The sequence below is a fragment of the Macadamia integrifolia genome, chromosome 2, assembly GCF_013358625.1.
Source record: "Macadamia integrifolia cultivar HAES 741 chromosome 2, SCU_Mint_v3, whole genome shotgun sequence".
NCBI lineage: Eukaryota > Viridiplantae > Streptophyta > Magnoliopsida > Proteales > Proteaceae > Macadamia > Macadamia integrifolia.
Window position 1 is genome coordinate 20,776,393 of NC_056558.1, and position 18,314 is coordinate 20,794,706.

General features: G+C 36.6%; 1 protein-coding gene across 1 annotated transcript in view; it reads right to left on the reverse strand.

Moving 5' to 3' along the window:
• Positions 1–18,314, reverse strand: part of LOC122068967 (cullin-associated NEDD8-dissociated protein 1-like) — a 36,552-nt gene that overhangs the window by 9,009 nt on the left and 9,229 nt on the right. Inside the window, exons 7-25 of the mRNA XM_042632879.1 lie at positions 17,367–17,481; positions 17,121–17,278; positions 16,908–17,031; positions 14,909–14,959; positions 14,753–14,835; positions 12,291–12,375; positions 12,105–12,206; positions 11,911–12,009; positions 7,846–7,959; positions 7,673–7,756; positions 7,464–7,604; positions 5,978–6,070; positions 5,774–5,895; positions 5,473–5,635; positions 5,136–5,375; positions 3,507–3,755; positions 3,234–3,419; positions 2,970–3,116; positions 2,708–2,824 (exon numbers count right to left, since the gene is read on the reverse strand). Coding sequence (XP_042488813.1) covers positions 2,708–2,824; positions 2,970–3,116; positions 3,234–3,419; positions 3,507–3,755; positions 5,136–5,375; positions 5,473–5,635; positions 5,774–5,895; positions 5,978–6,070; positions 7,464–7,604; positions 7,673–7,756; positions 7,846–7,959; positions 11,911–12,009; positions 12,105–12,206; positions 12,291–12,375; positions 14,753–14,835; positions 14,909–14,959; positions 16,908–17,031; positions 17,121–17,278; positions 17,367–17,481 — 2,473 coding nt within the window. The remainder of the gene's footprint in view (positions 1–2,707; positions 2,825–2,969; positions 3,117–3,233; positions 3,420–3,506; positions 3,756–5,135; positions 5,376–5,472; positions 5,636–5,773; positions 5,896–5,977; positions 6,071–7,463; positions 7,605–7,672; positions 7,757–7,845; positions 7,960–11,910; positions 12,010–12,104; positions 12,207–12,290; positions 12,376–14,752; positions 14,836–14,908; positions 14,960–16,907; positions 17,032–17,120; positions 17,279–17,366; positions 17,482–18,314) is intronic.

The following is an 18,314-nucleotide window of genomic DNA, read 5'->3' on the forward strand; positions in this document are numbered from 1 at the left end:
CAAACCAGAGTGGACCGCCCATACAATCGGGACCAACCACTCCGATTTTAGTCCGGGCATTTACTTGCCAAAGATTAATCACCAGTACATGCTTTAGTTGCACAGAAAACACACTTTGAATTCAGGACTTTCAAGAGGTGAAACTTCTCTACTCATCACATGCTAGAAATACGAACTACATCGAACTTCGTGTTAAAACAAATTCACTGATTTTTCAACTCACAAAACTAAGTACAAAGATTACAGGAAACCCAACAACTATGAATCTCTCTGGGTTTATACTGAAACCAATAAAAAAATATCTAATCACCAATTCAATGTCAAAGCTGCAAAATATTTCAAATTCTTTTTCAGGACGGAATGAAATCTGCAATCACCAGACATTCAGTCCACAGGGCACAATTGCAATACACTGCTGCAACCGAAGTACAGACAGATCTTTTTAGAAATGATTCGACAATGCTAACTCTAAATAATCTTGGGCTCACCACCGGTTCAAACCTGTCAAGAACCTTGTGAAATTTCAAATTGTCAATACTCAGTACAGTAATTCCTCTGGAATCTTCCAATTCATGCCATCTGCAACAGACAAGACCTTTCCTTTTCTACAAGAAAAAAGGCCAAAAGATCATCAAGATCTTACTAGTTCTGCCTGTAGAAACCCTAAAATCTTCTCACTGTCTCCTCTCTCCCTCTGTCTGTCACCATCATATAAGCTTGAGGAACTGGGACAAGCCAGTTCATCTACAAAAGAAGATAGTGACTATCTCAGCTCTGAAAAGAGCGACTCCAACTTGTTCAAGCTCTTCTTACCAACTAGGACCGATCTACAGATTAACCAGAACTAATTGGAACCGGAACAAATCCAAATTGATTGCTTATTGGTTCAGGGGCAGAGAGTAGAATCAGTTGGTTCCGGTCCTAGGTCCTATGGCACTAAACCGATTAGATCCAGACCAATAAGGACCAGATGACTGATTTGACACCCCTACAGGGTTAGTTCAATTATCCTTAATCGGGTCCATTGATACCCTGTTCTGACTTTTGAGAGCTAAATCTTCTATCGAATCACTGTTCTGTTCTGATCAATGAGAGTATTATAATTGAGTTTCTGGACATCTAGTTAGTTGTTGGTTTTCTCTTCCCCAGATCAACACAAATAGACAATTTATTAAAAAAAAAAAAATCAATCTTCCAGTATTGAAACTCATTTGTGAGGTCCAGAACAGTTAAAATGCTGACTAGTCAATGACCAGTAGACCAACTAGTCATATTAGTATGCACACCAACTTAGATAATATTAATATAGTTGCTAAATAATAAAAAAAACTGGAGGGAACTAGTTTAAAACAGGGGGGGAGGAAAAACCAACTAGGCATCAACAGGGTTTAAAACCTGGAATCAGGATCCGACTTGGTCTGGGCCGATTCTGATCCAATCCGGATTGGAATCTGACTGCCTATCCAACCCGATTTTTTAAACCATGGGCATCAACTAGTAACCAGTCACTAACTGACGATCTAAAATTGGCAATTTTACATATGCTTTCAACTTGAAGCAGTTAGGACTGTCAACAGACTAGAGGATTATCCACGATTCTTTAGTTACTGTGTGCATATAAATAATGAACATTTTGACTTCTGCCATATCATGGAAATTCTTTGGGATACAAAAATGAAGAATCAAATGAATCTCCGGTGGAACAAACCCTATCTCCCATTCCCCACTCAAATTGATATTTTATTTTCAATATCAAAATGGAAGTTATTACGTTCACTTAAAGATGCCACAATCTTTTAAATCTGGAACCGACTTGCATCACTCCCTCCAGCATAGTTGTCAAGGCAGTGGAGGTGTGTCTAAGTGCTTAGGCGATAAGATACCCGCCTAGGCGACCAAGGCCCTCAAGTGTTAATTTTTATTTCCACTTTTCTAACATTATTTAGTATACTACATATCCTTACATCATCAAAAATAAACATTTAGAGAAATGTTTTTGTTCTCTATTAAGTTTGACTAGACAAATGATTTTATTTTTATATGAGATTTTTTGAATTAGGTAGAGCATAAAACAAGCTTTCCAACAAGTCTAAGATTACTTAAATCTATTATAATGACAAAGTTTTGTTCTAGCCAAACTTATTTTAAAGTGCATAAATGCTGTTAAAATTGCCTAAATGAAAATAATTTTATGGATATCAAAACAAAATACTATTTTACCGGACTTTTGGTTTTTAGCAATATTTTACCGTATAAAGATTTATGAAATTTTCAGAATTGAAAAAAACACTAGCATTTGAAAGTTGAAAATTACCCCTAAAACCCAAAATCCAATTTTTGTTCTTGGACTGGGGGGTTGACTTTTTACACTTTCGGAATTTGATTTTTAAATTATTGTCATTAAATTCAAATAGGGGGTATTTGCTTATTTACGCCCAAACCCCAACTAGGCTGCCTGGATGCCTAAGCGATGCCTTTGCCCTCCAGAACAATGTTCTCCTTTAGGCCTTTCAACCGATTAATACAACTATATGAAGTATCAATCAGTATGGACTTGTGAGTGTTAGTGTTTGACACGAGTATGGCCAGAAAATAAAAAATAGGTGGTTCCTTCTTAGACCAAAACCAAGTATCCCTGGGCAGTTACAAATCCGGTCCAGGAATTGGGTGCTGAATTGAAAAATATAAAGTTGAGCTACACATTTACCTTAACCACAGTCTGGTCATAAAGAAGGGGTAGTAACTCTGGAAGAAGCCCCTTAATGAGGTTTGGCTTGTTGTGAGCCGCCGTACTCAATGCCAACACAGCTGCACGTCTAACATGCTGTACATCCAATTAATAAGACAATATAATTAATCAATAATTCATGTAAAAGATAAACACTTAAAGATTGAACATAAAAGCTTAACAAATTCAGGCAAATATGTAACTGAAGTATATGCTATCTGTTTGAAAATATATTATGTACCCGGTCATGATCTTTTATAAGCATTAGGAATGAGGACATCTCAGGGCATAAAATATCATCAATCCTCTCTGGCCTCTCAACAATTGAATATTTAGCCGCTATTACAACTGTCGCTCTAGTGAATGCAGCAGGACTAGCTGTCCGAACCTATATTAATGAACAAAAGAGTCATGCCTGCTGTACAAGCGCTTAAAAGAATAGCTTAAATATGAAACTTAAGCCCAAAAAAGAAATGAAATCAAAATATTATAAGTAAAAGTATACCTTAAGGGCAGGAACAAGTTTTGCAGGCTCAATAAGAGCAATTTTTCCAAGACACTCAGCCACTACATTACGAACACCCTCTTCTTCACTTTCACAGTGGTTAAAAAGCAATTTCAGTATCTTCTCCACGCTCGTATCCTGAAACTCAGCCTGGCAGCCTTTGTCTAGAGACTGCCTTGCAATAACCTGCAAAGTAGAATATAGTACAATCAAATAGAGCACAAAGAAGGGAATAAAGAAGTTCTAAATAGCAATGCCAACTTCAGAACAAACCTCTTTCAAAGAATGAAGCAATAGATACTGCTTCTTCTGTTGGTTATCAATTTGATCCAAAATAAAAGGTAAGTACTTCAATAGATTCCCCACAGCTATATTTCCAAGAGCATAGGAGGCAGCAGACTTAATTTCCTCAAAAGGTGATTGGAAGGACTCAATAACAATGTTCTCTATGTGTGCATGTGAACTGAGATCTTTCCTTCTTCCAATTTCTCCCAGACAAAGCAAGGCCAAGTGTTGTTTAGCCTAAAAAATAAATACCATGAGCATGCAAAGGAGTTACAGCAGAATAAGGAAAACCAATGAAATTGTCAAATATCAAATAACTGAATACAACGATGTGAACTTTGACTGTGTTTATTCAAGACAGATACTAAACCAACTATAAATTGTATAATTTCAAATTCAAGTCACACACGAAAACATCAATATAAAAATGCATACCAATTATAAGTACTAAAAATAGCCTCTTTTTTTGTTTTTTTGCCTAGGAGCCTTGTTGGTGTGGACTTATTTTTTGACCCCCTCGAATGCCTTGGTTCACCTAGGCACCGTAACAACTATGACCCAGGGTCTACCTACAGGATTCAGAATCCAGATTCATGAATTAGGAGAAGAGAGCCCCAGGTGGAAGAATCTGGATAAATATCAGTTATAGATTTCATGTTTCTCACAAATGCTATTCCAACTTCAAAAGCCTCTGCTCAGTACTATATATAGGCACATAGCTATAGGACAGAAAAAATATGAAAACAAGAGATGTCACACTAATGGCTCTAAGATTCTTTCCCCCCATCCCCCCCTTTTGATCCCCTTTTGATAGAATAATGGGTCCAAGTTGAGTTACAATAGAAGGGCAATTTAGAAGGTCCCTCGAACTTGAGCCAAGACACATACAAAACTTGATGCAATGTTCAAATAAAAAATAGTAAGTCATCTACAGAAATCACAAGCAATAAGATGCTTAGGTTCACTCAACAACAACAACTACTCAGCCTTTTCCCAACTAAATGGGATCGACTACATGCTTAGGTTCACTCATGAATCTAAAATTTGCCTAAAGGCAAAATAACCTCCACAGTTACGAAATGAAAGCATGTTTCCTCACTCTGGTGTACTCCAATGATGAGGTACTTGAATAAAGACCAATATCATAAGTTTATAAACAATTGGGTTAAACAGGCCTGAGGGCACTTGTATGCCTTCATCACTCCCTCCTGAGATGTACATTAAAGAATGATTTATTTATAACCACCTCTGGCAACTTGGAGTCTATCAGGTAATGTTCTTCTGGAGTAATTTTGTCTTCGTTAGGAACAGTGCATGCCACACTTTTCAAGATTACCATCATCTTATTCCATTAGGAACTTCTTCTAAAGCATAGTTCTAAGTTTAGCAAAAAACAGCAGACTTGGTTTCTTGGGAAAGGGACTTTACTTTCTGAGCAGTTATTAACTTGCTGTAAGGCTACACTACTCACATGCTAATAACATCAGTTACCAACCAAGATGAAATTTGAATGAACACTTGAACTTAAGAAGAGAGCCTTACAGAAGCAGAATTGAGCAAATACACGTTATAAGATGAAGGCAGCTAAAGATATTGAAGCTTGAGGAGGAAACTTACAGAATTGGTACTGCTATCATCTTTAAGTATGTTTGTAAGCATTTCTACTGTAGATGCACATTTCTGATTACCCGCAGCAAGGCATAGAACAGCAACACATTGAGCAACTGAGTAAAGTGCCTGCTTTGCAAGGCCACCAGACTGGGGAGATGGTTTTGCACTAGAAAGAAGAGAATCTAGCAAATCATCAAAACTTGTGTTTGCTGAATGGACCAAGGCAGCAAAAAAGCTTTGCAAAGCCTGCAGCATTTATAAAGGGAAAAAAAAAAAACATTTTTCAATGATGCTAACAGTCTTGATCAATATACAACAACCAACAAAAGGCTAAGAGCAGTACCAAAAGTGCTTGTCCCTGCAACAATGAGCTCCTAATTAATGTTAGGGCTTGAGGGAGAACTTTATATCTAACAGTTAAACCAACATTTGGGCTTGAATTACTGTCAGCCATCAATGTGCAACAAAGTTCCAATGCAAGAGCCGTCATATGTAGGTCTGAATCACTGGCACATAAATTATGCATGTTCAGAATAATATAAAGAGACCAGTACATGCAAAGTTAAACAAGAACAAAGAACAGATAAGATCCAAGTGGGGGAAAAGAGAATGAGAGAGAATTTGTAATTGTCAGAAAGACAAACCTTATAAGAGATGAAAGTTCCGCAATTATAACTTCATATGTAGGTGAACCAATTCTATCACCATAAGCAACAATTAGAGAATTCAATGTCCCCAAAGTTGCCTGCCTCAATGCCCGGTTTGCCTATTTTCCAAGAAGCAAATTAGACGCACATAAACAAAAGATTCACTCAAATGACACAAGCAGATTTGTCACAGTTGCATACCTTACGCAGGAAAGCTGTTAACTCTGCAATAACATGCTCCAGGACACACGATAGATCAATCTTTAGCGGAGAAGAAGCAATGACAGAAAATGCCTGTAGTGCACAACTTTAAGCTTTTGTTGAATATTTAAACAAATGAAAGAGGTGTGCATTTATGAAATGGCTTATATTGGTCAGTAGTCTACAATGAAACCAAGGCTTACCTCAGCTGCAAATGCCAATAGAAATGTCCCCAACCCCACCCCCCCAAAAAAAATAAATAAATAAACGAATAAAGGACGAGAGGTAATATTAGTATAAATGTAACAAATGGCAATAGAAAAAGGAAGCTAACAACCACCATGTTTTGATGGCTGAGTTCCCAACATCAAGAAGCCAATAACTAAGTAAAGAGGCCTGAAGACATTTTGTGATTAGGCTCCTCCAGGAAAAGAAATAGGGCCAGATAGCCCCCCTCTCCAAAGAAAAAGTCACATGTATCCTCATTTTTCTAGGCACCATCCTAATACTCAACAGGAAAAATAAGCTGATTTTCAGGTATCAGGATTTTTATAATGGATTCCTTCTACAACAATTAGCAAACCAGCATGGATTACTATAGGAACCCCCGGTGGATTCCCAAGAGCTGTGTAGGTTGATTCCTTTCTTCCAAAAAAAAATGCATATAAATAGGGCAAAAGTTCTGCGCACTCTTGCACAGTTGTGCCCCCCTCTCATAAAAGGTGGACGAAATGACCAAATTCCCCCCCCCCATTTGACGCATCGAAACTCCTCCATGCGTTATATGGCCATGAATAAAATTCTAACCAAGAGCAAAAAACAAAGTGACCCTTTTGTTTGCCCAAGTCCTGGTAACTCTCCCACAATCTAGGTTAAAATGGTAATCTGTACCAGTATTTCAGTTCAGAACTAGAATGTGCATTTATGACCGCTCAAAAGGACCACATACATCCCCAACTCACATAATTTCAACTAACCACTAACACCTCTGAAGCCAAAATTATCAATATACCCTTCAAACTCACAAGAACAAAATTTATTAGCTCTTCACCTATTTAATAACACTCAAGGATTTCAAAATTTCCAAACATAAAAAACTAATATAATAAATATATGATGCAACAAGTACTAGCTAATATTCATAACACTTAGAAATATTCATAACCAATTAAGCACCAAGAGAAAAATATACAGACGACCAGAGCATGGGACAAATAAGCAAAAGGCAAAATCACGCAACCTGGGCATACCCCATCACCACATGTGCTTCTTCCCAAACATAGACAGCACATGCTTGAGGCAACTAAAACAACTGGCACACAAACAACCAGACAAAGTACAGAAATTGGGAGAAAAAAACTAAAGCTGGTACCACAGTACCAGTAACATGATAAACAGTAACATAGTATTAACAGATTAATATAACTTCCATCAGAAGTTGAAAGAAGCCATCCTCCCCAGGTATATTCCATCACAAGGCACACACCTTAACTGCTGTAAGTCGGGTTATCTCATTTCCCATCCGATCAACAAGCACAGGAAGGCATGCAGGTAACTCAGATTGAAGGTTATCGCCAAAAGTGGAGATTACGAGGCACATGCAAGAAATAGCACACTCCTTGACTTCCTGGAAAAAGAACTTCATGAGATACAACAAACACGAGGAAGAAAGTTACAACTTAGAGTTCTACCAACCTGATCTTGATCTTGGTTTGCAAGACGTGTCAAAATGGCATTATATATTGGATGAACGTAAGGTTTAAAATCAAAACCACAACCCTGCATCAGATAATAGTAACATGCCATGAAATACAAGTTATGAAATGTTGTGCTAAATTAGTTAACTAATACCAAAAGAAAATCTTCACCTTAAAATCCGGTGGACGTACAACACGAACAAGCTCCCCACATACTCTTAATGCCTCGGCAGTGACTTTATAATAACGCTCACCAACAGCAGATAATATAGGACCAGACAAGGCCTGGAACAACAAATACGTAAATCTTCTGGGAGATCGAGCAAAAGACACATCAAAATATCTACTAATAGAAAAGTTATACAGATAAGTAATATCCAAAGAGTAAGGCTGCGTTTGGTAGACAAGAGAAGAAAAGAAAAGAAAAAAGAATCTAGAAAAGAAATGAAATGGTAAGAAAAATAAAAAATTATGTCTGTTTGGCTACCAAGAGAAGAACAGAATAGAATTTTTTTATTTTCTTGTGTTTTAGGCAAGACTTTTTGTTGGCAGAAAAAGAAGACTTCACCATTTCCAAGGTGAATTTTGAAATTCAAAAAAAAAAATAAATAAATAATCTTCTCTTGGTTCAGGACATACCAAACACAATGAGAATTTCTTAAACCAAGAAAATCGTACAATGTTTGTACTTCTTTTCTTTTCTTATCTTCTGGGCTACCAAACACATCTTAAGAGAAATATGGGAATAGGCCACCCTTAACAGAAAAAATAGTAGAAGATAAAATCTAGAGAGAGCTACCTTAAGACAAGAGTCCAAATTATTTGCCAGCAAAATTAAAGGGACCCAAGGTCCAAAACATAAACACTATTAGTTGGCACCACAAACAATATCAGACTTGTGAACAAAGAAAATACAGAACAGGGAAGAACTCCCAACATTCCTAGACAAGACTTGACGGCCCAAATGCCCAATAAATGGGAAAAAGTCACACAAACGTATAACTCACAATAATTTAACCCCTTTCATCCCGCAGTTATTCACACCACTGATCCAAACCCAATTAAAGGAGGTTATGTCTAGTTAGCTATAAGCAAACAATCTTACCAAGTAACTTACACAAAACCTATTAACCAAACCAGAATCTAAGATGTATCAGCAAGTAACTACTTGGGTATTAACTGTGGATATACATGTATATGATTGGATACATGTAAAAAAATTGAAGTTACATATGAAATATGAATACACTTTGCGAGACCAACAAAAATGTAATCACAAATAATTCATAGGTCAATAATATTACTTCATTAATGAATAAAATAAAATAAACAACTTTTTTTGTAAATAAATAGAATAAACAAATAAAATATGACCAATGTTAGTTTATTAAATTTTATTCCACTCATATATTTTACAACATCATGGAAAATTAAATTTTAAATGTAAGAAAAAAAAAATTAAAGTGTTAGCATATACAAGCAAAATTGCTTGGCCAAACCTAACTACAAAATAAATATTAATTAACCCTATTATTTTAAGACAATTATGGTACCAAACAGAAGGGAAGATTTAAGTACCTCAATTTTGCACCATTAATCATTTAAACTACAAAAATATTCTATTTAGGCAAAAAACACCTAAAGGGTTGGGGTTAAGAAAACCACAAATAACCAGAATCGCAGGAAGGTAGGAACCAAACAAGTAAAGAAAAAGTCAAATACCTCAAGCACCACAGTTCAGATTGGCCAAATGTTCTGGTTGATTGCTCTATTAGGTATAGGGAACGAACATCAAATTAGGAAGGAATCCAGCAGTCAGATTTTAAAACACAGAAGAATCCATCTTCGGATAGAAACTGAAATTTGGACAGAAAACCAGACTTTGATATGAGATTCTTAATAGTTCAACCCGATCGATGGAGAAAAATTAAAAAAGGGAATGAACCAGGAATCCCACCTGATCCTATGTTGAATCCACAACAGAACTCATAATTATTAAGGCGTCGCCCAAAGGGTTAAGGCGGTATGGGTAGGCTAAGGCAGTCATGCGCTTTATGGATTTCACATAAGGTGACGCCTTACTGCGCCTTACGACCAAGGCAGATTCCTTTTCTGTTTTTGCTTGTTAATTACTTTTTTAATGTATTACCACAGATTCCAATTCCATATCTTTTTTTTTTGGTTGCCAAGTCTATGGGAATTCTGTACACTTGAGAACTATGGGATCAAGTCTATATAAAATAAAAAACCACACTTTGGATGAATAAATCACAAATTGCAAAATCCTTTTGGCTGTTTTCTCCTTCGTTTGGGAGATCCAGTGTTCCTTCGTCGGTCCGGCTCTGGCTACTCTCTTCTGGCGATTCTTTCTCTAGTGAGGGTTCCTCAGGCCATTCAGGCTCCAGCAAGGTACTCTTTTTCTTATTTTTCTTCCTCTTCTTCTTCTTCTTCTTCTTCTTCTTTTCAGTTCACTTATACTGAACAGAGATCTCTTTATCTTCTATTTTTTCTTCTTTCCTCCTCTTCTTTTTTTCTATTCCTTTTCCCTTAACCCCTGCTCCTCTTCCTTCATTCTCTTCTTCTTCTGATTCCAACGAGAGTTCCCTTCTCTTCTTTCCTCTTCTTCTTCCTTCCTGGTTTTCTTTTCTCATTCCAGCGATACTAACCTTAGTTGCAGCCCTAATCAGACTGACAAGAGTAGAAATAAATACTTACATATTTTAACAACCTTATTTTCTTTATATTTATAACTTTTTTTCATAGTAATATTATATGCAATGATGAAGATGAACTTAGTTTATTCACTTTACTGATTAGTTTTTCTGATGAATATCTTGCATTGGTATTAATCTTTAATCTTTATTTAGCATATAAGTACATAATTATATAATTTTTAATATGCTATTTGTGCCAATAAAATGGTTACATAAAAAAAACAATACTATGACGCTTTATTCAATAAGGCGAAGCCTTATGCCCACCCTATCGCCAAAGTGCTTCGGAAGACCCTCAAACGCCTCGTCGCCTTTCCGCCTTAATAACTATGGCAGAATTATTGAACCCCACAATAGTTCACCCAGAATCCAATGAGCATGAACACCCTTGAATCCAGAAAGGTTAGTCGGAGATCCACAACCAATTGAGCTGAAAACTTTATCTTCATTCATTTATTCATGAGCAGAGCAGAAGCCCCGTATAACCTTATATAAGACTCAAAAACAAACTCAAAATAAAACCTTAAAACTCCTTCAGCTAATATCTTGCTTACTTGCTATAGAGGTAGTTTTAACTCTAGAACTCTACATTAATATAAAAATAAAATTAAAAATTAAAAAAGGAAAACAACTTAAATGCTGGACTCATAAAGTCCCTAATCCAGCCACCTACTAACACTTAAATAATGAGGGGAAAAAACACAAAAAAGGGACCCACGATTGGACTGAACCCTGACTTGAACCACAGGGCAGGTTTGGACCAGAAATTGATCCAGATTGACTCAAAACACAAACTGCAGGCTCTTTTCTTCCTCTTCTCTCTGCTAATAGCTGAATAATGCATCATTAGGCCTCCAAAGGAAAATTTAATTTTCCAGTATTTATATCTTTATCATATAAATAAAAACAGCACGCTTTTGCTTAAACAAACAATCCTAACATAAGGAGAAAAAGAATAACCACATATTATTTTTCACTTAGGCTGCCGGCCACTATTTAAAGGAAATTTTTTAGGTATTTTGGTTTCCTTAAATACAATCCTATAGGTACTCAAATACATGACTATATGAAACCTTTGGTGGATCAACAGGTCTTGTAGATGGTCCTTCAGTATTGAGCCTCATACTTGGATTAATAAATAATATACAGAAGGTTGATTATTAATTTCATGGGCCACAAACTGTAGAAAGTTCAACAAGTACATTTTTATTAAAAAAAATAAAAAAATAAGTAGATTTATAGGATTGTGAGATGAACAGCTTCAAAAGGATGCCAAATCTGACTTCCAGAAACTACAAAACTTCAATTAAATCTTGGAAAACTTAGATTAGACATAAAAAACAAAATTTTAATTAAGGAATTGCCAAACTTCAAAAAAGTAAAATATAAGTAAAGCAGGTGGCATAAAATAAAAAATTCTTCTTCTGTCTTCTCTTTTCTCCTCTCTCAATAAAAAACTTTGCATTGCCAAAAGAAAAATTAAAGCCATGATGAATTATGAAACAAAAGTCTGCCATGTTACCTTGACATAATGGTGGAAGACAGAAGGCGAATGTGAAGCCATAACTAATCTGGTGAAAATTAGAGCCTCAATTTTCAAATTTGAGGTTGAGGATTTGTCCTGAGAAAAGCAGATTAAAGCAGGAGGAAACATATTAGCATATACAGAGAAAAAGCAAACCATTTCGCTCATCAGCATTACGTGGTTTCACTTACACTTAAAGCTTTCTCAATTCCAGGAACAAGGGACCCAATGTGTTCTGCTAGGCAGTCTGGTAAGACGACTACAAGCTCTTTTAAAACTGAAAACGCGCCAACCTGCACAAAGGATAAAAGGATCAGGACAAGAAAAAGAAAAGGTTCCATTGTATATCGGAAAAGAATTATTAGTATATTTCCCACCTTAGTCTTGATAGACTTTTCACGCAGTTGCTTATTTATAGATTTAACAATTTTTGGGACTTCTTGTTTCAGTAACCACCGCGGACTGCAAATGGGTCAAACTAGTATCAGCTGTAACTTATCAATAACTACAAATCAGAAATTATTTAATACATATCAAGATGAAGGCTGAGCTAATATCAGTTAAATAAACAAAATAGCATGCAGTCTACAGATGATGCAGAAAGGTTTGAGAAAACCTTGTAAGCTGTAACAATGCAAGTTATTGGACCAGGAGGTAACCCAATGAAATTAGGATTAAGGAACACTTGGGAGGGAGTGAAATAATTAAGGAATAATCAAACAGAACTTTTAAAAGCGATATAGTTACAATGGGGAAGAATACTTTATGGTTTACAACTGAGAAGGGAGGGAAATGAAAAAAAAACTGAAAAAGACAATGTTCTTGGCAGGTATAGCATTTTCTACTGACTTTTACAGGAAACGTTAAACAAGCTAATCAAATGCAAATAACATCAACTGAAAACTTAAAAATTTGCAGGACAGGATTCACTGATTCAGTTAAAGGATCAATTGGATCAGATTGAAAAAGGACCAAGTGCATGAAGAAAAAGAGGCTACTTTGCAAGCTCAAGGATTTATAACAAATCGTCAAATCTCGAAGAAGATATCCAAACAATGAAACTTCCATATGCAGATTTAAGAAACTAAAGAGTCAATAAATAAGCAGCCGGCATGGTAAACCTCATGAAATCAGCAACTATGATCAGAGTAAAAATGAAGAAAAACAATAAAGATTAGCAAGACAGCACCTAGAAATCAAAATAACAGCAAGAATAGGTAATATACCAAAATTTAAATAAATTTTTTTTTTTAAAGCCAATTGGATTTCAGGCTTCCCACATCAAGAATAATTATAATCACTAATAGAATTCTAAAAGAACCTGAAAGAAACAAAAAGGCAAGAGCTGTAGGCTACCAAGTAGACTTCTTAAAACATATCTACAAGCATATGATTAGGTCAGCAAATTTTACACATTCATCTGTCTGCCTTAGTTGACCCCCCTTTGGAGGTAAGGGAAGATTAGATTCCATTTAGCTTTAGTGGGTAGGGTAAGGTCAAAGCTTTTACTCTGTTTAACAAAATGGAGACGGTAAGGGTAAGGAGGGTTCTACACTACCCGTTTACCAGTTTACCCACCTAATTAAGTGCCTGTTTGCAATTATGTACATAAAACAAGTAATTAGGCCCATTCCTAATCCTACACTCAAAAGCATATCCCCATTCCCCAAAGCAACTTGGGGAACATCGAATTTACATGTGAACATTTCCATGGAATTGTATGGATTGAGTATTTGATTACTTAATGTTTGTTTATTAGGTTTTGCAAAGGAATAATGAAGTACACATGTCACCTGTTTACGCTCCCGGATAGTAGGATTTGTTACCCATACACTGTAGGGCAAGGTTAACGGTCTTAATACAACAAGGAGGATATGCAAAGACGACTACCAACCACTACTGTCACCTTTTGAAGCCCTACCTCATATTACTTATCTCCCTTACCCTGTTCTTAGCAATGCACACACCATATTATTTACCCTATTCCTCCTCATTATCTACAGTTATTTTAAGTTTACTTTTATTGACGTGCTTTGATTATTTTACAACATTCATCTCATCATCTGTGTCATCAGCCCTAAACTTCATAGGCTCGTGTAGTAGGCACTAGGCCCATAACACCCAGTGTTACCTAGGTAGTTAAAACTATCCAGTATCACACCCCATAGGGTAGATTAGGCATCCAAGCTCAAAATTTTGACAAAGCAGACCAATCCAGTATTGGAGATAATTGTTGGTCGGATCTTGTAAGATGTAAAAATTTATACAGTTTTAAAATGTATCTTTTACCTTTAACAATCTTCAGTGACAAAGCCCTCTCATATTTACTTTGAATGACATCTAAGGAATTTATACATCAGTGAAAGCTCGTTATTGGACATAAACACAGAGAGAGGCTCTAAAGACAGCAAGGTCCAGTGCCCTACAACCCACACAAGCAACCAAGAAAAGGATAAAATTACCTCCACAAACCTCCTACCTACAAACATAAATCATAACAAGAAATCTTGCCACACAAAAATGTAATAATCTGGTTTTGGACAGTGATACTGATGGGTCAGGGTCATTAGGTTCTGAGAAAAATCTTCAGACTGTTCAGAGCCAGAAGGTTCTGTGATCATTATTGGATCGAATCAAGGATCTAAAGATTGGTACAACAGAGATCCAGGCATTTTTTGAACTTTATCAGTATGGATTGGTAAAAATCCACAAAACTGTTTGGTGCCCTGTAAACGATGACTGGAGTCCTCCAATTTTTCCTAAATATATTTATGTTACCAATCAACGAATTACAAACGATATAAGTTCTATTCAAGATTTAAAAAATAATAACAATTACCTCAACTCATTCATGTCGGTCTGTCCCTTTGTAACATTTCCAGTTTGACGTAGTAGCTCAATGAACGTATTAAATACATCCATCTGCACCATAATAGAGTCTGAAAATTAATCATAAGACGCAAAAACAGATCCAGAAAGCATGACTTGACACTACCTTGACATTTTCTTCTCGTTCTTTAAACCTTTCTATTAATTTAGGGCATGCCTGCACAGTTGGAGAAACATCAATTATACATACTTATCACCAGAATAATATCACAACAGGAACACATTAATTTACAGGGAGTGGGTATTTAGAACCATCACAGTGCCAGATGCAAGGTTCAAGAACTCGGAATTGGACATGAAATCAGCCAGAACCCTTGAAATTGGAATTGGGAAGAAGCAAAGATTTCCCCATTTTTTTGGAGTTTTTGATTAAATAAACTTAGGGATCTTGCTACAACAGACGGGGTTTTCCTTGATTTTCTACTACTTTACTGACAAAAGGAAGGAAACAATGACCAAAAACGAGGATCAAACATGAACAATGGTAGACTCTAGGTTTGCAGGAATCAGCTGGAATCAGGGTCAAGCTCAGCCAATTCGAATCGGACAATGCACCCGATATGATTCCGTTTCCTTCGAACCATGGCAAATGCTACTCCACTCACACGTAAACTACTATCTGCTCTACGGTAGGCAGGTCAAACTAAGAAGACATATTGCCGTCACTCTCATCTGGTCATAAATTAATTTTAATACCAACTGATTTTCCATATGTCAATACAATGCTAAAAAATAGTTTGGCAAAGTCACAACAACAACTAAGGCACCATTTGACAACGTTCTGTTTCTATCGTTTCTGCGTTTTCTTGTTCCCAGAAACGGAGAAACAACCTAAATAGCGTTTGATAAAGTCGTTCCGTTTCTCTTATTTTTAGAAATATAAATCAAAATTTATATCAATTTCTATTCCTAGAAACGCAAGTGACGAAACAAGTCATACATGTTTCGTCGTTTCTAGAAATGACGTTGGACAACAACCATTGTAAAAAGCCCGATAAAAATTCTGACGTTCCCAAAAACAGTGAAAGAAAAGCCACTGAAGGCCATCTTCTTCAGCAGCGGAAAGGACAATCGTCATCCACCACCGACGGCCAAAAGCAAGTGACGAAACAAGTCATACATGTTTTGTCGTTTCTAGAAATGACTATGAACGACAACCATTGTAAAAAGCCCGATAAAATTCTGATGTTCCCAAAAACAGTGAAAGAAAAGCCACTGAAGGTCCATCTTCTTTAGCAGCGGAAAGGACAATCGTCATCCTCCACTGAAGGCCACCTTCCTTTTTCCCCTTTCACTCTAATCCATCTTTGAGCATGGTAAAAAACGATTCAAGAAACAGGTTTATCAAACACCCAAAAATCCGTTTCTCGGAACATAAACGTGAAAAGTCGTTTTTGCTGTTTCTAGACACAGAAACGGCAGGAACATTGTTAAACGGTGCCTAAGCCTTTTCCCAATTAAATGGGGTCAGCTACATGGATCCGTGCGAGGGTTTAAAAAAAAAAAAAAAGAATTGTTGAAAACACAAAGAGCAAAATCCTACACATGCAAGGTTCGAGAAAGCGGAATTGGCAACGGGATTGGTCTTTGTCGATTCTAATTCCAATTTGGCCAGAATCGATCTTGACCCTACAAATCGGTCGATTTTTTGAATCGGGAATCAGATCCAGCGGATTTTGATCTGATTCGGCCAGAATAGGCAATCCAAATCCATTCCCCAAACAATGTACACATGGCGAACCATATGGCTGGGATTGGTTGCTTATTTATCATATCATCTATCCCATCTCTCCACTGACCAGATTGATCAAATCATGCCTCCATGAGGCAGAAATGGCCACTGGTGCCGCAGTGCCAGAAAATTTTTTCCAATCTTAGAATAAAAGGATCATGGCAGTAGGGGAGATTACACAATATTTAGTTCTCTCAAAAAGTTCTTAACACAATTCACAACCCACATATCACAATCTGTTTTTAAAATCATTAATTGGACAAACTCTAGCTAAGTCAGGCAGAATACACACAAAGTAACAGCAACAGTAGAGGGGCTACTAATCCCTAAACTCTGGTAGATGAGCAAAAGAATGGTTTCTTTTAATTAATACCTCCTCATAAAGCTTTGAGAGCATCTCCGGACGGGACACAACTATGGCAGCTAAGCATTTGGCTGCTGCCCTTCGAACTTTCCAGCTGACATCCTCATCATCTGTATATTCATTTGCACTCTCACTACAGTATTACAGGACATAAAATTAGATGTTAGAATGAACATGAGATCACAATCTCCATTAGTCTACACCAATAAACCATAAACATACTCATCTTCCTCTTCCTCATGGCTCTCATCATCAGTATCTTCCTCCATGTTATCCGTGAAGTTTGGATCGTAACTTAAAAATTCCAGAGTAAGATGCAAAATTTCATCACAATAGGAAGAAATATCCCTGGGGCATCTAAGTAGAAAGCTTTCCAGCGCCTAATCAAATAACACTGTAATCAATGCAGGCACAGGCAATTCAATTTCCAAAAACCATACAACCTACAGATACGTTGACAAATAATACCTGCAAGCTGTACTCACGAAGTTCTTCATCATTTTCTGATGCACTTGTACAGTAGTTAATAAGCAATGGAACAGTATCTCCAAGATGTGGTCCAAAACGATATCCAACAGCACGACTGGAAAACCATAATGGGCATGATTTGTTACTAGTAATTAAAATTTTAGCATAACAAGTCCCCACTACGTGTTAACATTTAATTGAAAAGTACTGAAAAGCAAGAAAACCCCATTAAGATATATACTAGTGCTTCAAGGAAACAGAAATATTTGTAGTGGCTTTCATTAGATTGTCAAGAAAACACATAAAAGGATTATACAATTCAGTCATAGCTAGAGCACATCTAGGAGAGGATTAAATGAGAACCTGGCCTCAAAGCAAAAAAGTGACATAAGCCACATGTTAGGATACACAATAAGAAGCCCCAACATTCGATATTACCCCATCTTTAGCACCCCGCCAAAACCCAACTTCCAATTCAAAAGACAAAATAGTCTCCACTAACATCACATTCAAAGGTACCTCTCTCTACTAGCACCAATTCCATTGCACCAGGTTCAAAAAAACTCACCCCCAACCTTATTATCAGTGGATTCATCATTTGAATATAAGGCCACCAAGATTCAGTATCAGAACTTCTACTATGACAAAACCCACCACCAAATTTGAGACGTTCAGGTCTTACGAAAACCAAACCATTTTGATAAACCATGATGTGGTTACAAGGGTTTGCCACAAATAAAAAAATCACATCACCTTGGTGCGCCCCCTCCAAAAAAATATTAAAAAAAGAGGGGGAGTCTCTACCCCTGAGGTGCTGTATTCATCCATTTGAGGTAAAATGTCAGTACCTCAAACTGCAGTCTCATGGAAGTCCGTTCCCCTACTCGTAAATCAAGGGGATTAGCTTGCCCTAGACCATCTACCTGATCCTTACAGCCACACATATAG